We start from the raw sequence: 24,913 nt of genomic DNA, 5'->3' as shown, positions 1-24,913 counted from the left end.
GTAACTTATTTTAAAAGACTTCCAGAGAAAGTAAATGTCAACAAGGAATTTGTTGAATATATATTTCCTCCTAAACACTCAAAAGTGTTTTTCATTGAATAAATTCGATTTTAAAAAATTAATTTCTGGCTTGAATATGCATAGTATTCATTTGCTTTTCAACTTTACATCAAGTTATTAATTTTATTTTATCTCATTTACAAATTAATACTGTTGTTTCTATTGTTGACTGTCTGAAGCACTGGCTAGATATATCTGATACTGCAATCCCTTGTCTTCATTTTGATTCAGAAGGAGAGAGAAAATAAGATGAAGCTGTTTTCATCTTATTTAAAGGTGATTATGTCATCAAACCTATAGAAGCAAAGAGTAGAAAGAGTAACCAGAGACTGAGAATGGAGAGTTGTTGCTAAGTTTCAATAAGGAAAGATAGTAAGTTCCAGAGATCTGCTGTATATAACATAGTGCCTGTATTTAACAGTACTGATTTGTGCACTCAAAAATTTGTTAAGGAGGTTAATTTCATAGTAAGTGTTCTTACCACACTGAAAAAAGGTAATTATGACCTTTTCTTTATAAACCAGGTGCCCATTTTTATAACTTGTCTAGTACTAGCTGTCTCAAATATTAAGGGAAACATCTGTGTTGCTGTTTTTTGTTCTGTTGCCCCTTCCTTCAAATTTCTTTCTTCCATGAATCTCTGTGAATTTCCTTTAGATTCTTGGAGGCAGTGTTCTTGCTACCCTGCCATGAACACATTTCTGGATCTTTGCCTTTTCCTAAGATCTTGGTTTTGAATTAGTTAGGCATTGATTGTCCCCAGGTCAGGATTGAGTAGAATATTTCTTATATGTTTGGGACTTAATACATAGGGTAACCATTTAAATAAAGGAAGTCATTATGGCGACAGAATGTATTTAGCAACTTTCTTATCAGACATAACAAATAGGAGACACCTATCTGGGTGATGGGCCTACTTATAACTTTGGCTCAAATTGTACGAAATCAACTTATATAAACAAATGTTTATACCCCATAATATTCTGAAATTTTAATAAAATAGGAGGCATAAAAAGGAGAAATAATATGGGAACTAGAATAGGATGACAAAACAATTAAATCCAGATCATATTACAAAAGGCTGGACACAGTGGCTCATGCCTATAATCCTAGCACTCTGGCAGTAGATTGCCTGAGCTCACGGGTTCGAGACCAGCCTGAAGATGAGTGAGACCCCATCTCTAAAAATAGCCAGGAGTCAAGGGTGGGCACCTGTAGTCCCAGCTACTTGGGAGGCTGAGGCAAAAGAATTGCTTGAGCCCAAGAGTTTGAGGTTGCTATGAGCTGTGATGCCACAGTACTCTACCAAGGGCAACAAAGTAAGACTATCTCAATAAATAAATAAACAAACAAACAAATACTGATCAAATTACAGATATGTCTGGGTTAAGGTCCTTGTTCTGTGCCTGCTCAGTAACCATTTGTTGAATGAATGGAACAATTAGATTACTCTAAATTTCAGGGTCTGTCTCGTGCTCTCCCATCTCCTAGCTAATGATGCAGACTAGATAAAAATCCCCAAGCAATAGTCCAAACCATGGATCTTCTGAGTGTTTGGACAGGAGCATCTCCTTTAAGAAATCAGTAGGTTGAAGAAGACACAGGTAAAAGGGCATCCTACTGAAGAAATTCCACCCTGTAGCTCAATGGTGACACTCAGCTTCAGATCTAAAACATAAGAGTAGGCCTAGTATAAGATCTCTCCATTTTTCCCAATCAGAAGCATTATTTTTGTCTCTAGTGATTCGTGAGACCAGCTTTCACCTGCAAGTCTGTTTTGCATCTAAATCAACCTGGCCTACATACAACACACTGGTTTTCTAACTGGGTACTCTGTATTCAACAGTATTTATTGAAGGTCTACTATGTGCCAAGGTTTAGTTACAATTTTTATCATTAGTAATGATGCTTAACAGACAGTTTCAAACTGCCACCATAGAATAGGCCTAAGGCAAATTGCCACCATAGAACTTCAAACTGCCACCATAGAATAGGCCTGAGGCAAATGAATGATCTAAATATGTTAATTACAGAATATTAGAACTGGATGTTATAGCTTAGATAAGGCACTTAGCAAATGCCCACATTTTACACATGAACAAGCAAAGATGGAGGGCAATTTTATGACATTTTCTAGATCACTGTGGCCGGGTTTCTGGCCCAGCACAGACTTGAGCCCTCAGGCTTCTGCCACTCATGACAGTACTCTTTTCACCATTTCACCCTGCCTCTCAGGATAGTTCTGGAAAGTTCTACCTACAAATAGGGAAAAAATGTGTAGTTGTTCTATTATATTTTGTTCTGAATGACTTTGCCACTTCAATGGGAATATAGGTAAAGTTCAGCTCCAGGCATACTGTACGTGATCAAAAGAAATCTGTGTTTTGAAAAACAAGGGCTTTTCTTACATCCATAGTAATAAGATTCGGCATCTCCTGTCTCTAGGTGAAGTCAAGATAGCTTTTCTCCCTGTAATGTGAGCACCTGTGGTCCCCCTCTTCTCTGAGATATATCCAGCAAATCAATATCTCACTTTTCATCCCTTCAATACATATCTCTGAGCTCCTTCCATTTATGGCATTATTGGGCATGTTTGATAATATTTAAGCAGAAAGCAAGATGGGCAGAAAAAAATCATCAATGACTTGATTCTTCTCTACTTCTTTCAGGTATTTTTTTAGGTTTCTAACTTGCTTTATGGCCATTAGGATTTTCCACTTATGTGGCTTCCAAATTATTATTAATATAATTCTGGGAGCCTTTATTTCATGCTCTCACTCACTTTCGGCCTGGCTTTAGAATGTCAAGAGTTGAACTGTAAGTGTCTAGTTAACTGGTGGCCTTAGGTAAACCCTAACTTATTTGAACCTTAATTTGCTTTGGTGAAGTGTAACATAAAAGCACACACCATAAATTTACCTATTCAAACAAACTAAGGACAAAGTTCAAGTCCCTGCAACTTCCCTATCTCTTACACAATAGGTTCAAAATGAATATTTGGGGTTTTTATTTCTTTTTTATATTATTAAGTCATATATACATAGATCATGAATACATTTATGCATATGTGGAGTACAATGTGTTGATTTTTTTATACAATTTGATGTGCTTACATCAAACTAATTAATATAGCTTTCCCCTCATTTACTTGATTATTGTGTTAAGACATTTATGTTCTACACTTAATAGATTTGACTTGTATCCTTGCAATATGCTCCATAGGTGTGGTCCCACCATTTACCCTCCCTCTATCAAACCTGCCCCTCCCCTCCCTTCCCACTCCATCTCTCTCCTTCATCCTGGGCTATAGTTGTGTTCTATCTTTCATAAGAAAGTGTGAGTAAATATAAGTTGGTTTCATAGTAGGGCTGAGTACATTGGATACTTTTTCCTCCATTCTTGAGATACTTTACTCAGTAGAATATGTTCCAGGTCCCTCCATGTAAACATAAAAGAGGTAAAGTCTCCATCTTTTTTAAGGCTGCATAGTATTCCATGGTATACATATACCACCGTTTATTAATCCATTCATGGGTCGATGGGCACTTGGGCCTCTTCCATGAGTTGGTGATTATGAATTGAGCTGCAATGAATCTGGTGCAATTATCTTTTTTGCAAAGTGATTTTTGGTCTTTTGGATATATTCCTAGTAGAGGAATTACAGGATCCAATGGCAGGTCAATTTTTAGATCCCTGGGTGTTCTCTAAACTTCTTTCCAAAAGGAACGTATTAGCTTGCATTCCCACCAGCAGTGGAGAGGTGTTCACTTTTCTCCACATCCACGCCAACATCTGTAGTTTGGGGTTTTTATTATGTGGGCTAATCTTGTTTTATTATTCACTGGGTTGTATATACATAAAACACTTTGTTTTATTTAAAGATAGATTATTGATAGTTAAGGACTTACTATTGCCGTTTCACTATTTGTTTTATAGTTGCTTAGTAACTCTTCTTCCTATCTTGCTGTCTTTCTTGGGGGTTAAGTGGTAGTATGCTTTAGGTGGTATCGCAAAGTGGTTTTGATTTTCATTTCTCTGATGATTAAAGATGATGAGCATTTTTTCATGTTTGTAGACCATGCACCTGTCTTCAGAGAAGCTTCTGTTCAGGTTTCTTGCCCATAGTGAAATGGGATCACTTGTTCTTTTCTTATTAATAAGTTTTGAATGAATTAATAATCAGCCAGCAGTGAGTCACCAGTTGTTCAGTACTTATGGTGTATAAGTACTACCCATCAGATAATTTAACCTTCAAAATAAATGAATTATCTTGGGATTGGTCACTGCTATAATATTATAGAAGCATGCTTTATATAAGTTTATTTTGTGCAATTTAAGCTGAAGAAAAACCTTCAATTTTGTATGCCTAATGTTTTCTCATTTGTGTGACAGAATATTATTTTATTTTCATGAAGGTACTGCAAGTCTTTATAATTGCTTCTAATTCTTCCACATCCACTATTTTGGACCCTTGAGTCTTGCTGTCTTAAAAAGGTCTGGGGAGGAGGATGTGTTTAAAGAAGATCATTCCCTGTTCAAGGGATTCAGGAAGTAATTATCTTAACATCTGAGTACAAACATCTAAATATTGTTAATATATATTCATTGTGCATGTGAAAGAAGATCTTTATATCTGACACCTTTTCACATCAGCACACGAATGAACTGTGTTCTCAGATTTCAAATATTAACTATGATTTCTAGGTCAATATCAGTATATATGAGTACATATTTTCTCCAACCTCATTCAAACAGGCTTCCTTTGGGAGACGTGACACTTGTTATCAAAGAATCACATTGAATCTTCTTCATTTGGTTTAAAAATGTCTTCATTTTCTTTCCTTTCAAAATTCAATTAGCGGCACTACCATATGCAGTTTTTTGGTAAGTTATTAAATATTGAAAAGTCGATCTTCCTTTATTTCAATGAAGATTCTACTTTTCTTTTTACTACTTAAACCTTTCTCTCTTAAACTTCATGCTATAAGGATCACTGATAGCCATTGCCTAGAACAGTGTCTGGTACATGGTAATTGGCTTAAAGTTTGTTTAGTGAATAAATGGTGGAGAAACTTCCATGTTTAAAATATCATGTTACTTTTTATAGTTTTGCCACATAATAAGAAACATTACCATTTTCTTTATCTCCTTATTTTCTTAAACCAACTACTTTCCTTTTTCTGAGTCTTTATCTCTCTTGTATTTAGTCTGAATCTTCTGAAATTCTGAAGATACATCATGTAACCCTCTCTTCCATCCACTTTCTTTTCTTAATTTCAGGCAGTAATATGAAAATAAGGGTACTTATGTCTAAGTAATGAAAGAATTTCCTTTGTCTTTTCTTTAGACTCATTTTAATCCTCAGTGATTCATATTTACGAAATGAACTGTGCAGCTGTGGTGGAGCTAAGTCCTTGGCAGCAACTCAAGGGACAAACAAGTGGTCTCTCACAATGGGTGGTCCTTAGCCTTGAATTATTTACTGTTCAATTTTAACAATGGAATTGCACCATCAAATAATGCCTTGGACTTTTTAAATTTGATGAGACCTTTAATATCCATTTCTTTGTTTTACAGATCTTGCTCCAACAATTATCTCCACTTTCCCCTCCAAAGGTCTTTAATACATTTTTCTCTGCTAGGGTGACCAGCTGTTTGGGTTTCCCTCGAACTGTCCGATTTTCCTGGGACTGCAGTTTTGCAGCATTGAATGTTCACATCCTGAAAACCCCAGTGTGGGGTCAGCCACGGTTGTTGATAACCCTACTGCTAGTTTCTGTCCTTCACTCTGTCTTTAAATCATTCCTATGTTAAACAGAACATCTCCATCCACTTTATCTTGTTATCCTCTCTGTCCTCCTGGCCTATCTTTCTTTTTTCCTTCTCAGAAATTTTTTTTAAAAAAACCGAACAAATACTTTTCATTTGAAATACCTAATCCTTCTTGTACTCATTCATCAAGCAAAACCTACTTCTGAAGGACAATGCCCTCCACTGAAATTGCTTTCACCCAGTGCGATGAACCCTCTGCCAGGACAATCTTGCTTTACCTCTCTGTATCGTGATTAAATGCACTTGGTTGCTGCCTTCTTGAAATTCTCACTGTCTTTGAAATTTCTATGCTCTTCATCTCCCCCAATCTCTCCACTTATCTGATCCTTTGTGGTCTCTCACAAGATCCTATTCCTCTGTCTACCCGTGAAACTTGGGTACGTAGGCACTCAGTGTACATTACCTGAATGTGAGAATAACTGCTAAATCTTTTTCTTCTTGCCAAATATGAGACTTTAGTCCTTCCTTGTGGAAGGAATGTTACTTTTCCAAGTTGAGCATATCACACTCCTTCATTCTGTTCCCCATGCACAGAACCCTTTCTTCTTAGTGTTGGGTTTTTAACAGTAATCTTTATTAATTTGATCCTGAATGCACTTGAGGTGTTCTAGATGGGAGGCAGATTTCTTTTATTACCTTACAGGAAACATTGTAGCTTCCCCTCTTTTTTTTTTTTGGCCGGGACTGGGTTTGAACCCGCCACCTCTGGCATATGGGGCCAGCGCCCTACTCCTTTGAGCCACAGGCGCCACCTCTTCTTTGGCCCAAAGATTTACCCATAAGTTGACATGATAAACACTGATGAAAAATTTTCCACCTCCAGTCGGTAGGTACTCCATATATGAGAGACTAGAAAAAGTTATTTTTTTCTCTGGTTGTAAAGGAAAAGGAGACAGCTATCCCCATCTCCTCCTGAAAGGTTCTCCTAGGAAAGATTATGGGCCTGACTCCTAACTCTTAATTTCTTCAAGAGTCAGCTAGCCCAATCTGTCTCAGGTTTTACAATCTAGAAATATCTCCAAGGTGTGGTTTCATATTTTTTGAACTGTAAATATCTAGCCACGCCAGCCTTTCTGACAACTTGGTGCTTGACCCAGAAACCTCCTCTGGGCTATAACCATTTGGCCCTCTTGGATCAAAGAAATAAACTAGACAAATAGCTACAGATCTAATTCTTATGGTGTGACAAAGTTCTCAGCAGGCTAGAGTTTTTATAGGTGCACTGAGAAATCCAGGAAAGTTTTATTTCCTCATACTTAGTTTAATTACACCCACATTTACTCGTCTACTTAACTGCTTCTCTCCTTTCTCCAACATCTATTCAGGCACTGAATCCTCACACCTCTACTTTGTAAACATTTCCCTATTTGGTCCCTGTCCTTTTATCCTGGTGCAATGGCCCTGGGTCAGATCCTCATAAACTTTTATTAAATTCTTGTAATTGTGTCCTCATTGTGCCTCCGACTCCATTTCTGCTCCTCTCAAAGACATGCTCTATATTTGTTTCAGGGAGATCTATTTGAAACATATATATGCCTGTGCCACTCCCCTGCTTAAATCCTTTCAAAGGTTCCTGACTACCTGAAAGACAACATCTAAGCATCTTAGCAGGCCACATAAGGTCATACAGAGGCTGAGCTTCAAATTCTGACTTAAAGAATCGGTCTGGGCAAGTATTTTATGAGGAGGACCCCCCGGGCAATTGAAGCAGCTTCAAAAATACACTACTGGGACTTGATCAAACTAAAAAGCTTCTGCACAGCCAAGAACCCAGTAAGTAAAGCAAGCAAATAGCCCTCAGAATGGGAGAAGATATTTGCAGGTTATGTCTCCGACAAAGGTTTAATAACCAGAATCCACAGAGAACTCAAACGCATTAGCAAGAATAGAACAAGGGACCCCATTGCAGGCTGGGCAAGGGATTTGAAGACTTCTCTGAAGAAGACAGGCACGCGGCCTTCAGACATATGAAAAAATGCTCATCATCTTTAATCATCAGAGAAATGCAAATCAAAACTACTTTGAGATACCATCTAACTCCAGTGAGACGAGCCTATATCACAAAATCCCAAGACCAGAGATGTTGGCATGGATGTGGAGAAAAGGGAACACTTTTGCACTGCTGGTGGGAGTGCAAATTAATACATTCCTTTTGGAAAGAGATATGGAGAACACTTAGAGATCTAAAAATAGATCTGCCATTCAATCCTGTAATCCCTCTACTGGGCATATACCCAGAAGACCAAAAAGCACATCATAACAAAGATATTTGTACCAGAATGTTTATTGCAGCCCAATTCATAATTGCTAAGTCGTGGAAGAAGCCCAGGAGCCCATTGATCCACGAATGGATTAATAAATTGTGGTATATGTGCACCATGGAATATTATGCAGCCTTAAAGAAAGATGGAAAGTTTACCTCTTTCATGTTTACATGGATGGAGCTGGAACATATTCTTCTTAGTAAAGTATCTCAAGAATGGAAGAAAAAGTACCCAATGTACTCAGCCCTACTATGAAACTAATTTAGGGTTTGCACATGAAAGCTATAACCCAGTTACAACCTATGAATAGGGGGAAGGGGGAAAGGGAGGGGAAGGAGGGGGGAGGTGGGTAGAGGGAAGGGGATTGGTGGGATTACACCTGCAGTGCATCTTACAGTGGTATATGTGAAACTTGGTAAACGGTCTGTGAAGCTAGTGAATGATGCCCCATGAATATATCAATGTACACAGCTATAATTTAATAAAAAAAAAAAAGAGGAAAAAATTCTGACTTAAAGCTCTAATGTATTTCCAGATGCTGTTTTATCTCTGAGCATACCCTCTCCTTGATTTTATGTTCTAGAAACAGTGCCCTGTTTAAGATACCTATATACTCCATACTGCAGTATGTCCTGTGTCTCTGCACATGAATTTTCCTCTTCTCTGAATGCCCTCTAACCTCCTCTTCCTTGACTATCTCATGTTCATTCAATTGTGTTTTTGCATTCATGCTTTTGAATTCTGCATGATTACTATCTTCTCCTGGAAGCCTTTCCCAATTTTCATTCCCATATTGAGCAAACTAATAGCACTTTCCACAGTGTATTGAAATTATTTATGTGTTTGACTCTTTCATTATAACTATCAGTTCCTATGTAGAAGGGGCCGTTGCTTCTTGTCAAGTCCAAAATGAAGAGATTAAGAGAAATAATTTGGTTAAATTAAATGTATGACAAAATACAAGAACTGTATACGCACACCCACATATGCATGCACACACAGTGAAATATTAGAAGGAGAATCAGTTTTATATGTAATCAGAATAAATAACCCACCTACCCAGTATGATTTCAAGAGTAAAGGAATATCCCACTGTACAGAGACTACTTCCCCATCCACAGGCTGAATCCTAATATTCTACTTGTAGAACTCTATTATTTTGGTTCAAACATCTTGCCTCTCTCTATTGGATTGTAAATAACTATGAATGATGAATCATTTTGCTAAATATCAGATTCAGAATTCTTTTGAACAGTAAATGCCACTAAGGTTTTATTAATATATTTATAATACAGTTCTAGAACACTTTTATAATATAATGGTATATCTGAAATTTAAAGGAGGATACTGCTAATTTTTCCCCCAGTGATAGGACAGGGCTTAAATTCAATGCCTAGAACCCTGCTAAAAATAAGACAGAGTTGAAAAATACATAAAAACTAAGCTCTATATCAGTGATACGGGAATTTTACTCTTCAGTAGGTCCTTGGTCTTGGGGATTCGAGGAATGAAGCTACAGGCCACAGATCAGCCGTAAGACAGGATTTTTATTAGATGTTACAAAGGAATACAGAAGAAGTAAAAGGCACCAGAGCTTCTGGCAGGGGGAAAGAACTAACTGGGGAGTCTCTATGTGGGCTTTTTATCTAGGGGTCTTAGGTCTTGAGAATTACACTTAGCCAGGACTTGACAAATAAAAGCACGTTTTCATCATTAATGAGTGTTATCAACACAGGAATGAATGCAGTCCCTCCAGCTCAGGGCAAAAGGTCAGGGTATTCCCTTCATGAACTTGCCCAAGCCTAGAAAACTGGGGTCCCCGTCCAGCCTTGAATGAGGGGGAACCCTGTATCATCAGGACAATTATTATTACTGTTATTGTTACACAAATCTATTAGCATTTATGTAACATGCATTTAATACATTTATTAACCCCTTCACTTCTGAGATCAGGAAATCTGGGTCAGTAACTACCTTCAATGGTTTCAGAGTATTTGTTAGTTTAGCCTAGCCAGACCATATGCCCCACAGTCTTCTTAGCATTAGATTATATAAAAACACTGTTTTTAATGTGTTAGTTTTCTCGCTTCTTTTGGTCAAGAAACTTCTTCAAAGAAGAAACTATGCATTTTGCTTTTTCCTTAATCCCCTGTATCAAATTATAAATTAAATATTATAATTGATAACTAGCCTAGATGGCCTCAAAACACTGATTCTAGGTATATTTCTTTATAGAATTTTAACATGTTTGCACAGTTCCTGCATCCACTCAAGACGTGTCTTCCATTCTCAAAGAGGTCACAATGGATGATGTAATAAGCATTTTTGAAAAATTCTGAGAGTTTTCACTTAGCATACTGTTAACATACTGTTTTACTCATTATCAGAAACTTGGACAGAATTAACTGGTGATTATCAATTGGATTTGTTGTATACTTCAATACAGCCTAAATGGCCCTTCTGGCTTCCCATTATATTCTGGATATTCATTCTTTTGGGTGTGTTTAAGTCCTCATTAGCCATCCTAAGGTTTTGCAATACATACCTTACAACTGTAGCTCTAGATTTTAAGTTTGGTAGTCAGGTTATATAAACAAAGCACTCTTATCTTAATGAAAGGGCATTAACTATCTAGAAAGCTCCCCCCTTCTCCTCGAAATACTGTTAAAAGCACAGTAGTTTCCTCATTAACAGAAAGACCTATAGAGCCTTTTTAAAAATATCATGTTATGACTATCAGTTTATAAATAAAGTAGATAGAAATTGACCTGGGAGTTTCATGAACAAGTTCTGAGTGCCCAGGATTAATTTTGAGAAGAATGCCACAAGCCAAATAAGCATTTCTTTTCATCTCATTTCACAGGCCTTCAAGAGGGAATTGAAAACTAAAGAACCTGTAATCATGAGTACTCTTGAGACTGTACGAGTATTTCTGACAGAGCAGCCTTTGGAAGGACTAGAGAAACTCTACCAGGAGCCCAGAGGTAATTGAATGTGGAGCTATAATAACATATTGATAGACGGATCAGTGGTGACAGAGCAGCCCATCCATTCTTGCTGGCAGGGTCTGGAAAGCTCTCATATTTTCTAGGTTAAATAGAATCAATTCAAACTAAACATAGATGTTGAAAAAGAATAAGAACTCATAAACCATCACTCATAAATCTGTTTGCACATTCATAAATAAACATTCAAAGAGATTAACAATCAGTTATTGGAACATTTAGAAAATAGTAAACAAAGGGGTTTATCTGTGAGGGGGAATTCTATTGTTAAAAAGACGACAAGCGAATTTTCAATGGAAGAGCCTGACTGAAGTGAATTAGAGCTTCTGGTGTGCATCCTAGCATTTTTTCTCCTCCACAGTTTGAATGAATCTTAGATTACCTATCTGGTTGATAGAAGGTAGAAAAGATTCACTGAGGATTTTAGATGTGCTGGATTGTATCAAAATTTACACCAAATTGTAAAAGAGTTGTTAATCAATAGTTTGGCCTCTTGTTAAACTGTACTCTCTTTCTCTCTTCCGGTATGACCTTTTGGACAATGTTTTTAAAAAAAAAATGAATGTGCCCTAAAACCTAAAACCTTGTTGTATTGCCAATTTAGAGCTGCCTCCTGAGGAGAGAGCCCAGAATGTCACTCGGCTCCTACGAAAGCAGGCTGAGGAGGTCAATACTGAGTGGGAAAAGTTGAACCTGCACGCCGCTGACTGGCAGAGAAAATTAGACGAGGCCCTGGAAAGACTGCAGGAACTTCAAGAGGCAACAGATGAGCTGGACCTCAAGCTGCGCCAAGCTGAAGTGATCAAGGGATCCTGGCAGCCTGTGGGGGATCTCCTCATTGACTCTCTCCAGGATCACCTGGAAAAAGTCAAGGTACCATCTGCTACTTTTCTTTAAGGCCCCTTGAGAGACTCAAAAGAGGTTCTACTTCGAATTAGAGTGCAATCTTTTCTTCCCACAAAGTTAAAATAGTGCCCCTGAACAATGGAAATCAGTCCCTCTTTAACAAATTCAAATTCTTCTTGCACATGGTATTTTCTCCAAGAGAAGATAGGGATCTAGTCATGTCTTCCATGATATGAAAAAATTCATTTTGACTTTGCTATTAGGAAATTATTTGTACTAAAGTATTCTGATTTATATGTATATATAAACAGAATTAACTGGTGATTATCATGGGTATTTTTTGTGTTACTTAGTTTCAGAGTAGGGAAATACAGCATTTAATCAAAAGCCGAGATTCTAGGTTTTAGCCTTTTTGCTAACTTATATGACTTGGGTAAGTTATGATAGTGTGTGTAAAATCAAGCTATTAATGCTGCCCTTCCCTTGTAAGGCAATGTATGTATTACCATTTCAAGTTGCATTAGCCCACTGCAGACATGAGAAAAAATTATTCTATACAGTAGAACCTCCATAGTTGACCACCTTTTATACTGACTACCTCCTTAAGTTGACCTGATTTTCATAGACTAGACATATATCACATGGATGGATGTATCAGTACAATAGGTCTAGTTCCTTGTGTTAACTGCCTCCAAATGTTGACCAGTTTGTTACTGTCCCTTGGGTGCTCTAGTTAAAGAGGTTCAACTATATTTAGAAGGCTACTGTCCATGAGACCAAAGTTAAATTCCCTTGTGGCCCAAAGACGGCAAATATATTTATAAAGAAAGAATATGCATATTGAGGAGTATCATTTTGAGATCACTCACTACTCTTTTAGTGTCAAAATGAAAGTCCTCCTAAATTGGAATGTAAAAGAAGTTAAATTCTCTCATGCATTTGGCATATTTGCCAGAGTCCTCATTCTAGATGTTTTCTTCCTTGACTTTCATGGCACTGTCTGGTCTACATTCTTCTTCCTGTATTTCCCCAAATTCTTAACCTCCACCCATCATTCAAATGTTGGTGTGCCCATGTTTTTAACCTTAGCTCAGTTCTCTTTTTTGTTGTTTAAATGCTCAGTGTTTGAAGTGACATGGATGGCAATAAATCTAAATCTCTAGTCTGGATCTCTCTTCTGATCTCCTAACCTATGTGGCATCAGAATCACAAATTCAATGTCACATACTGGCATGAGAGAGGGACCTCTCATGACCTGGCAAGAGGAGGGAGAGTTGACCTGAGTGGAAAGGTAGGAAATGAAGAAGAGGGACACACATGAGAACAAAACACACATGAGACACGAGATAGGATGGCATGGGGAGGACTGACACAGCAGATGGCTGCAGCCAGCCCCTGAACCATGGAAACAGCTTTATTTATACAGTATCTTAACAAGGTTGCATAAATCTTAATACATGGGGTAGAGATGCTCCTTAAAGAGGAAAAACTGTGTGCTTGTCAGTAACAAGGAAAGTATGCATGGGCTACGTGACTTCTGGCAGGTGGAAAGAACGTTGTTAAAGGAAGAGAAGCAGCTGGTCATCATTCCTTGAATGCTACTCCAGGCTCTGGGGGCCCTGCCACCATTTGTAAAACCAAACTTTTTTCATTGATTCTTCTGTTCTTCCACTCCCCTATGCTATCCTCTTCTACTTACCTCCTTTTATTTTCCATTTCCTGTTTTAGTTAATGAATCTTAAATCAGCAGATTTTCTGGGCTAGAAACTTCTGTTTCATCCTTAATCTCTTCTACATTTTTCATTGATTTTATATGTGATTACTCATATGATCTCAGAATTATGTCTTTTTTTCTCTCCTCTTTTCAGCCAATATCCTTTTTTTCTAATTCCCAGAATCTTTTGCTTAAAGATGATAACAGTATACATCTTTAAACCCCATTCCCCATCAGTGCTCCTAGCATATCATAAACACTACATTTTAAATGTTTGTTAATGGATGAATGAATGGAGTTGCTTTACTGATACTCCCAGATTATCCAGCCTCTTCCAACTCTAATCCAAACTTCTTGCAGAAGAACCCCTTCCCGGAGAATGAAGCCCAATGAATGAGGAGGGAAGGTGGTCCTTTACTTCCTAGCGTAGGCTTGACTTCTCAACTGTAGCTCCTGTCCTCCAGGCCATTTTACCCCTTTTACCAAAATATGTCATCTCTGTTTTTTTAATAACTGTCTGCCTTTGAAAATGTTCTTTTCTCTGTCTGGATCATCCCACCTGTCTGCCTGGTGAATGCGCTCTCAGTCCTCAAGGCACTATCTTTAGAGTCTTTCCTGAGTGTCTAGAACCCCCTGCTCCCCCTAAGCAGAGTGAATTACTCACATTTCAGTGCTCTCATAGATAACCAAACCTGCTGAAATTATCACACTTAAATTTCACATATATTATAGCGATTTAATTGTATATTTATTTCTCTCAGAGAAAATTAGGTTCCTAAGAGCAAAGATCATGCAATACATCTTTGGGTTCCTAGCCCAGTGCCAACAACATATAAGGAACATCATTTAGTATCTTCATTCATTCATTCAACAACTGTCTCTAAGCCACTGTGCAACATGCTAGTAGTATTACAGCAATAGCCTTGATCTTTGCCTTCATGAAGACTATAGTCTAATGTTGAGTTGCATAGCTCTCCATTAAAATAATAGGTCAATATTTGAAAAAAAGATTAAAGATTTCACTGTATTGTTTCTAAAATCCACACACACACCCGCAATATTTTATGACCATGTGTCTAACATTTAAAGCAATGGTTAACATTGCTTTCTACTGGAAAATTAAGATAATCTTTTGACATGTATTACCTTGTATTTGTTCAGCACTAAACATAGTACTTTTTTTTATTTTTTTAGAGACAGAGTCTCACTTTATCGCCCTCGATAGAGTGCCTTGGCATCACAGCTCACAGCAACCTCCAGCTCTTAGGCTTAGGCGATTCTCATGCCTCAGCTTCCCTAGTACCCTGTTTCCCCGAAAATAAGACAGTGTTTTATTTTAAGGTGTGCTCCCAAAGATGCACTAGGTCTTATTTTCAGGGGACGTCTTATCTTTCCTGTGAGTAGGTCTTATTTTTGGAGGATGTCTTATTTTCGGGGAAACAGGGTAGCTGGGACTACAGGTACCTGCCACAATGCCCAGCTATTTTTTTGTTGCAGTTTGGCTGGTGCTAGGTTTGAACCCACCACCCTTGGTATATGGGGCTGGCGCCACAGGCACTGCCCTAAACATAGTACTTCTATCCAAAACTATGGGAACTAATTTTTTTTAAGTCTCTTCCAAAAATGAGAAATATGTTTAGGAGGATGTCTCAAAGGAACTAAATTAGTTAATAAATGTTTTAAGATGCTGTATATACAGGCTACAAAGCAGGTATAAGGGGTTCATGCTTAGCTACATCTATCATAGAAGAGCATCTGTAGGATACTGAGTGTGGATGGAGAATGTATGTATTTTAATAATCAAAAATAACTAAAAGTGGAACAATTCAAATATCAACTTGTCTTCACTCAACCATATCTTCAATATTCTTTTCAGTTTTCCTGTCTTATTTGTTCATGATCTCAAGACGAACTTCATTTTCCATCCCCTAATTGGTAACACGTTCATTCTGATCCCAGTAACAACAAAGCGTGTAAACATTAAATAGACTTTTCAAAAAGAGATATATTTTATAATATAATATATCTATCTTCTTAGATATAAATATACTTAAATTATAGTACTTATCCAAATATAAGTGATAATAGGTGTGACTATTTCTAAACCAGCATTGTGTAAATATTTTATACGTATTTTAAACTTATGGATCACCTACATTCATACATATTTATTTACCTCCAGTAGCTCTTCTCCAGTTTAGAATGGCAATAAAATAAATCATTTTTCTTCATTGCATCTTATTGACACCAGGTTTGGATCTCTGAAGCTTTGATGGTGGCAATTTATAAGGATTGAATTTTATTAACTAAAACTTATTTCAAAAACTGTGGAAGCATAGTTAAAACAACTGTTCCCATTTTTCTACTCAGCAATTTAATCCCTCAGAGGCATCATACTGTAGCAGACTCCAAACTGATAGCTAGGCAACTAGCCAGAAGAACTCCATTATGATCTTATGTGTCAAAGATATTATTCAAGTGACTATGGAATATGTGTTTCTATGGTATTTAACATTGTATCATTTCATTATCAAATGTAACTTTTGGATTTAAAGGGTGGATTAAACAACGATTAAGTCCCTAGACTCTATAGAAATAGCATTATTGGACGGCGCCTGTGGCTCAGTCCGTGGGGCGCCGGCCCCATATGCCGAGGGTGGCGGGTTCGAGCCCGGCCCCCGCCAAACTGCAACCAAAAAATAGCCAGGCATTGTAGCGGGCACCTGTAGTCCCAGCTACTCGGGAGGCTGAGGCAAGAGAATCGCTTAAGCCCAGGAGTTGGAGGTTGCTGTGAGCTGTGTGAGGCCACGGCACTCTACCGAGGGCCATAAAGTGAGACTCTGTCTGTACAAAAAAAAAAAAAGAAATAGCATTATTGCTTGCTGATCATCTTCAGAGTGATAGATATGGTAAATAAATAGAGAGAAAGACAGTGTTAACATTGAATATTTAGCTCACCAAGAATCTCAGCCTTTGAAATATAGCTTCCATAGGAATAACTATGAAAATAAAACTTAAATAGTAAATGCCTCTTTACTTTTAAAATTCATGATTTAAGGCTGGGAACAGTGGCTCACACCTGTAATCTAGCACTCGGGAGGGTGAGGCAGGTGGATTGCTTGAGCTAATGAGTTCGCGATCAGCCTGAGCAAGAATGACCCTGTCTCTAAAAAATAGCCACATGTTATGGCAGGCACCTATAGTCCAAGCTACTTAGAAGGCTGAGGCAAGAGAATTGCTTGAGCCCAAGAGTTTAAGGTTGCTGTGAGCTATGACACTATAGCACTCTCCTCAGAGTGACAAAGTGAGGCTCTGTCTCTAAATTAAATAAATAAAATTCATGATTTATATTGTATAAATATTTTAAGAACAGAAATAATGATTTCTCACTTACTAGAAATAGCACCAAGGCTTATTTGACCACAGAAATATTCTACTTTCCTTGTAATGAAGGGTAAGAATAACTGAATCACTAGGTTCTCCACATAGATCTGTAAGTGAAATATGTAAAGTAGAATAACATTTTTTCTTTCCTTTCTAAAATTTCAATAAATTTAGGGGGTACAAGTGTTTTTTGTTACATAGATGAATTGTATAATGCTGAAGTCAGGACTTTTAATGTTCTTTGGTCATTACAAAAGTTTTGAGATACACAAAAATCAAGAAACATAAAATCCACAGGTACGGGAACAAATGAAGCCCTCCCAGCAACACTGATAAGCTGAGCAAGTTGAAAGTTGAACAGTTGAATCAGAAAGGATACTGTCAACTATGTTTCTTAGAAGCGAAATAATGGACCATAACATAGTTTGTCTCAAAAGTTTCCCACTTACCCATCGCCAGAATAGTGTACATTGTACCTGATAGGTAGATTTTTATCTCTCATTCCCTCCCAACCGCCTTCATTTTTAGATTTCACTGTCCATTACACCACTCCATGACCATATATACCCCTTGCTTAACTCCCACTTATAAGTGAGAATTTGTGGTATTTGTTTTTCCATTCCTAAGATATTTCACTTAGGATAATAGTCTCCAGCTCCATCCAAGTTGCTACAAAATACATTATTTCATTCCTTTTTATGTGCACCATGGAGTAGGTAGGGGTGTGTGTGTGTGTGTATGTGTGTCTCACATTTTCTCTATCCATTCCTCAGTTGATGGGCACTTAGGTTGGTTCCATAACTTTGCAATTTTGAATTGTACTGCAATAAACATTTGAGTGCAGGTATCTTTTTCAGAAAATGACTTCTTTTCCTTTGGGTGCATACCCAGTAGCAGGATTGCTACATCAAATGGTAGGCCTACTTTTAGTTCTTTGAGTAATTTCCATACTGTTTTTCATAGAGGTTGTACTAGTTTACATTCCAATAGTGTATAAGCATTCCTTTTCAGTGTTTCTGAGACAACATCTGTTGTTTTTTGACATGTCGATAATGGCCATTCTGATAGGGGTAAGGTGGTACTTCATTAGAGTTTTAATTTGCATTTCTCTGATGATTAGTGATGTTAAACATTTTTTTCATGTTTGTTGGCAAAGTAGAATAACTTTTTTTTTAATTAAATCATAGCTGTGTACATTAATGTGATCATGGGGCACCATACACTAGTTTCATAGACCGTTTGACACATTTTCATCACACTGGTTAACATAGCCTTCCTGGCATTTTCTTAGTTATTGTGCTAAGACATTTACATTCCACATTTACTAAGTTTCACATGTACCCTTGTAAGATGCACCGCAGGTGTACTCCCACCAATCCCCCTCCCTCTGTATAGAATAACTTTTGAACCTAAAGTCTACATATAACACTTTGGTTCTTAAGAACAATCTCAATGTGAAAAAGTTTATTGGTTGTTGTTGCTTTTCTAATGTTTTGCTTTGGTTCTAATAGATCATGGTTTCTCGACAACAAAAGTACATCATTCTTGAGCCAGGAATGTTTCACTGCTCTTAGTTTACCTGTTGACTTTAAATACAGTTTTTCACACACAATAGTTAGACTCTCCTGGGCTACCATCTTGGAATATGAAAATTGTCACCTCTATGAAGATATGCATTTTGCATTTATATCAGACTTTTTTTGATTTTTTTATTAAATCATAGCTGTGTACATTAATGCAATCGTGGGGTACAATGTGCTGGTTTTATATACAATTTGAAATATTTTCATCAAACAGGTTAATATAGCCTTCATGGCATTTTCTTAGTTATTGTGTTAAGACATTTGTATTCTACATTTAGTAAATTTCACATGTACCCTTGTAAGATGCATCGTAGTTGTAGTCCCGCCAATCACCCTCCCTCCACCCATCCTCCCCCCTCCCCTCCCCTCCTTATCCCCTTTCCCCATATTCTTGGGCTATAATTGGGTTATTGCTTTCATATGAAAGTTATAACTTGGTTTCATAGTAGGGCTGAGTACATTGGATACTTTTTCTTCCATTCTTGAGATACTTTTTTAAGGCTGCATAATACTCCATGGTGTACATATACCACTTTTAATTTACATTTCTTACTACCAGAAGTCAAGGGCAGGGATTCTGTGAGTTTTCCTTTAAAATTCTCTCAATGAAATAGTACAAAATACTATTTTTTGTTTGTTTGTTTGTTTTAAGATAGAGTCTCACTATGTCACCTTTGGTAGAGTTCCATGGCGTCATGACTCAAAGCAACCTTAAACTCTTGGGCATAAGCGATTCTCTTGCCTCAGCTTCCCAAGTAGCTGAGACTACAGGTGCCTGCCACAACGCCCAGTTATTTTTTATTGCAGTTAGCATTACTGTTTAACTGGCCCAGGCCAGATTCGAATCCACCAGCCTTGGTGTATGTGGCTGGTGCCGTAACCACTGTACTACAGGTACCAAGCCTGATTAGACCTTTTTGACATTGTAGTTGAGATTGATTCGATGATATGGGTAGTGGGCCAGGGATGATGATGAAGCCACTGTGACATCTTCACTTATTTATGTTCAGCATTCACATCTAAAATTTTAAGAAGAAAACTGACAAATGCATCTTTTTAGACCTACCATCCTGAGTCCCTACATCTTGGTTTGTTTGAGAAATTTGTCAAGGAAATGCTGCTATCTCAGAATTTGACATTGAGGAAACCAAGTATGTTTCCTCCTAACAGCTAATGTGAAATTGATGTAATGTATTCAAATTTTACCTTCATTTTGTCAAGCAGGAAGTTTTCAACCATGTTCATGTAACTCCATCTTCCCTTACTGCTTTTCTCTTCTTAACCATGTTTCTAAAGTTTTATTTTCATTTCATTGATTTTTTTTTAATTTGTCATTTATATATGTCAACTATAAATCTTTTCCTATGTATGAATTTTATAAAGTTCATAATCCTTTCTTACACAGTTAGAGGATGTGTGGATAGACAGAAACATCATCAACAGGGAAACCCTAAGAATGATTCAAAATATGTAAGCTCTCCCAACTCTGAATAAAGGAGTATCTTTATAGTGAATGAGGAATACTGCCTAAAGTAGGAAGAGGAAAGATTATTAATATTTTGTTCATTCTTGTGAACTGCAAATGAATTGCCATATAGAGGCTTTTGTTGTTGTTTTTTTGAAAATGCTATGTGTAGGCTCGGCACCCGTAGATCAGTGGTTAGGCTGCCAGCCACATACACCAAGGCAGGCGGGTTTGAACCTGGCCAGGGCCAGCTAAACAACAATGACACCTAGAACAAAAAAATAGCCAGGCGTTGTGGAGGGCACCTATAGTCCCAGCTACTTGGGAGGCTGAGGCAAGAAAATCGCCTAAACCCAGGAATTGGCGATTGCTGTGAGCTGTGATGCCATGGCACTCTACCCAGGGTGATAGCTTGAGGCTCTGTCTCAAAAAAAAAAAAATAATCCTGACCAAATTATTTGTTCAATGTAAAATTAATTATAAGTTAATGTTGCCAAGAGATCTTATTACTTTGTTCCTATGTATTCCCTCTCATCTTCTCCTTTGTTTATAAAGCTAAAAGCAAATTACTTAGGACAGCAATGTCAAATCACTTTCTTTTCCCAAAGCATCTGATTTTAGATAGCGCTGTGTGTGTTTTTAAAGCCCCTACCTCGACTTAGGCAAATAGAACCTTCGTTTACCATGCTATTCCCATCCTGCCTTTGAAACTTCTGAAAAGGCAGAGCAGAGTAATTGTTTCAGACATCTGCTTAGCATACTTTGAAGTGTATATAAGTTCTTTTTCAGTTTCATTGAACCCCAGCTGTCTTCACCAAAGTCTATAATCAATCTGAATTAAGTTGTCCTACTTCTCCTAATAAGTCTCTTATTAAGTTCTGCGTCAGCCTCTTAGGGAGACTTAAAAGCTAATTCATGTAGAATTGCCATTTTCTACTAATTCATTTGTCAGCTCTCCAAATTCCAACGAAAACAATTGCAAAGACTATTAATTTGGCTCTTCATAAACAACTTATGTAAGTGTAGTATACATTGGAGCCAAACAAATGATTTAAAACAGTGGGTGGGAGAAAATGAGTTGATGACATTCAACATGCTTTCCTTTTGACTGTTTCAAGATGCCTTCCACATCCAAAGCATAAAGTCATTGATTAAATAAGAGAAACGTCCTTCTGCTTCTACTTTCATAAATAAGATAATTACTAAGTGAACTTTGCTTAAAGATAGGAAAAGGCTTCAGAACAGTTAGAAAAGGAATGTGTTCTTTTTATTATTGAACTTATTTTAATTTGGACTTCTTTGTGTTCCTTTGATGGACTGTGATAAAAGAAAGAGCTGGGCTTGGTTACTATTGTCATCACATTAGATCAGAGCTATTCTTCTGGTCATGGGACATTAAGGAGAACGTAGATAAACCAAAATGTTCACCTAATGAGTTCATCTGACATTATTCTGCTCAAGAAGTATTTAATTAGATAAAATTTTCTCCAAAGAATACTATTCTTCCTACTATTTGAAAACCATATAAAAATCTGATCCTTTAATATTCCAATCCTGTTTGTTAAGAATTTTATCTAGAAGCTTTGTTTGTGGTTGATAAGAATTATAAATACTATTCCTCAAGAGTCGTAGGTAATAAAAGACTATCCAAAAAAAATAAGTAATATACTCTCTGTAGTAGAGGATCTAAAAATGCATTCATTCTTCTATTTATGATATGGTGAAAACCTATACCCAAAGAAGTCTGATCTCATTATAGAGTGTGAATATTTAATTTATTTTATAAATAAAATTATATTGAGATCTGTATTAATGGCATCTTAGTTTTCCTGAGGTTATTATTATTTAGCACCAAGCTGAGGGAGCAAGAATTTTTATTAGCTTGGGCGTATGTGTACATGTACCATATTAACTAGGAACAGTTCTTTTTTTTTTTTATTGTTGGGGATTCATTGAGGGTACAGAGAACCAGGTTACCCTGATTGCATTTGTTAGGTAAAGTCCCTCTTAGAAACAGTTGTAAAATATGAAAGTACTTATTTAACTGAAATTCTATACTCCCTTAGAAAATGGGATCACATAGCCAATATATGTTTTGATTATTATTTTATTTTATTTTATTTTTAGAGACAGAGTTTTACTTTGTCGCCCTTGGTAGACTGCTTTCAAGTCATAGCTCACAGCAACCTCAAACTCCTGGGCTCAAGCAATTCTCTTGCCTCAGCCTCCCAAGGCGCCCACTACAACTGCCGGCTATATTTTTTTTAAAGATGGGGTCTTGTTCTTGCTCAGGCTGGTCTCAAACCCATGAGCTCAAGCAATCCACCTACCCCAACCTCCCAGAGTGCTAGGATTACAGGCGTGAGCCACCATGCCCAGCCTTGATTATTTTTTGACATCTTATCAAAGTTGTGATAAGTTTAAAGTTCACAATTATGCTACTCTCCTACCATCAACAAAACAAGAAATTATCAAAGATCAAATAACCCAAGGAATAGGCTCCTATTGTCTTCCTGTCATGCTTGGCAATTCTAATTTTCCAAATTCAGCAGTTAATATTGACACCAATATTATGCCTTTTACAACCTTACATTAACTAAGTTAAACAATGGCATTGAATAATTGTTCTTGGTAAATCAGTTTTCTGGCTACAATGGGAACAAATATGTCTGTGATTCTAATGTAACTCTCTCATTTTTATAAGACCTAAGAAAAATGAACTTTCATAATAAGATTTTTCCATATGATATTCTTTGTTATAATTTACATTAGCGTAGGTTTTTTGAGTAAAAATGTCTTCTAAAAGCAGTGCTTCTCAAACTTTTCTGCTTCCGTTCTCTTAATGGCCAAGAAGACATAGCCTGACATTTCTTTGATAGTTCTTGTTTTATATTTTAAATCTCATGTCAATTATGTGATCTTGTCTATAATGCATATGTTGCATTTCAATAGGAAGGTGCTTTTTCTCCAAAGTCTTAAGTAAATGAATCCTTCAATACACTCACCTGTGGATATGAAAGCATAATTTGAGAAACATAACATAAAGGATGGCCCAATTTGTATAGGCTTCATCTTTTTCCATCAACTCCTCTCTTTTATGTATGCAGACACAAATAGTAGACCCTTGCTATTTCAAATTTATCTTTTGCAGTTTCATCTAATCATTGTGACCCCCAAAGTTTCTTGACTTGTAGCTCTTTGTAATTTCAAATGTATTCTTTGAGGCTTTTCTGCGTGGTCACTTAACTAGTAACTTAACCAGTGTTTTATGTTAGGTTCCCTGGAAGCAGACCCTGAGAACAGGGGTCAAGGTGCATGTGATTTGTGGAGGGTCCACTCTCAGGAGAAGCCTGTATAGTAGTAGGGCAACTATTGTGAAGAAGGAGAAAGAGCTCAACAAGTACGCCATCTCAGATGAAATCTAGCTTCGTATCCTGATCCAGAGGGAGAGAGCCCTAGAGCATAAACCACACTGCAGAGTTGTCATTTCATACCCCAGCCAGTTATTGACTGTGCCGGTGATGTGCTGATAAATGCTTATCAACTTGCTCTTAAGTGGAATGAACCCTTGTGTATAGTATTTTCTAGTTTTAGTGTAAATATGCCTAGCATTGCTAATTTCCAGCTACTGATATAATGCTATGGAATATGGAATTGGGAAGAAATACACACAGTTGGCTCTTAGGCTCTGCTACAGCATACCACTGGCTGTGGCCCACGCCTAGGGATATGGGATACAGTGAAAGTAGTCCTAAGGAGAATGTTCACAGCCTTAAATGCCTATATCAAAAAGACAGAAGGATCGAAAAGTAACAAGCTAATGTCACATGTAAAGGAACTAGAAAAAGAACAGCAAATCAAACCAAAAGCCAGCAGAAGAAAAGAAATAATAAAACTCAGAGCAGAACTAAACTAAACAAAATGGAATCCAGAAATACAAAAGATTGATAGAACAGTAAGTTCGTTCTTTGAAAAGATAAACAAAATTGATAGACCACTAGCCAGATGAACCCAAAATAGAAGAAAAGGACTCAAATAAACTCAATCAGAAATAAAAAGGAGATATTATAGCTGATGTGACAGAAATGCAAAATATCATCTGTGAATACTACAGAAACCTCTATGTACACAAACTAGTAAACATTTAGGAAATGGATAAATTCCTAAAAACATAAAACCTCCTAATCCTGATTTACGTAGAAATAGAAATCTTGAAACAACTAATAACAAGCAAAAAGATTAAAGCAGTAATAAAAACAAAATCTACCAACAAATAAAAAGCCCTGGGCCAGACAAATTCACACCCAAATTCTATAAGACCTACAAATAATAACTAGTGCTTGTCCTACAGAAATTATTTTATAACATCAGGAAGGAGGGAATACTTCATAACTCATACTATGAAATTAGTATCACCTTGATACTAGCGCCAGGAAAGGATGCAACAAAAAAAGAAAACTACAGACCAATATCCATTATGAACATAGATGCAAAAATCCTCAATAAATTACTAGTAAAATAAATTCAATAGCACATCAAAAAGATAAAATGCCCCATTATCGAGTCAGTTTCATCCTAAGGATGCAAGGATGGTTCCACATATGTAAATCGGTAAATGTGATTCACCAATAAACTGAAGCAAAAACAAAAACCCTATGATCATCTCAAGAGTAAAATCATTTAATAATATCTATCACCCTTTCATGATAAAAGCCCTCAACAAACTAGACATAAAAGGAACATACCTCAAAATTATAAGA

General features: G+C 36.9%; 1 protein-coding gene across 8 annotated transcripts in view; it reads left to right on the top strand.

Annotated features, from left to right (window-relative positions):
* The window catches only part of DMD (dystrophin), a 2,416,375-nt gene that overhangs the window by 2,024,450 nt on the left and 367,012 nt on the right, over positions 1–24,913 (top strand). For all 8 annotated transcript variants that reach the window (XM_053581215.1, XM_053581214.1, XM_053581218.1 and 5 more), the window contains 2 exons: positions 11,020–11,140; positions 11,766–12,034. In XM_053581215.1, the coding sequence (XP_053437190.1) occupies positions 11,020–11,140; positions 11,766–12,034 (390 nt within the window). The remainder of the gene's footprint in view (positions 1–11,019; positions 11,141–11,765; positions 12,035–24,913) is intronic.

The sequence above is a fragment of the Nycticebus coucang genome, chromosome X, assembly GCF_027406575.1.
Source record: "Nycticebus coucang isolate mNycCou1 chromosome X, mNycCou1.pri, whole genome shotgun sequence".
Lineage (NCBI taxonomy): Eukaryota > Metazoa > Chordata > Mammalia > Primates > Lorisidae > Nycticebus > Nycticebus coucang.
The sequence above is the reverse complement of the archived record's forward strand: the minus strand, read 5'-3'. Positions and strand labels throughout refer to the sequence as shown.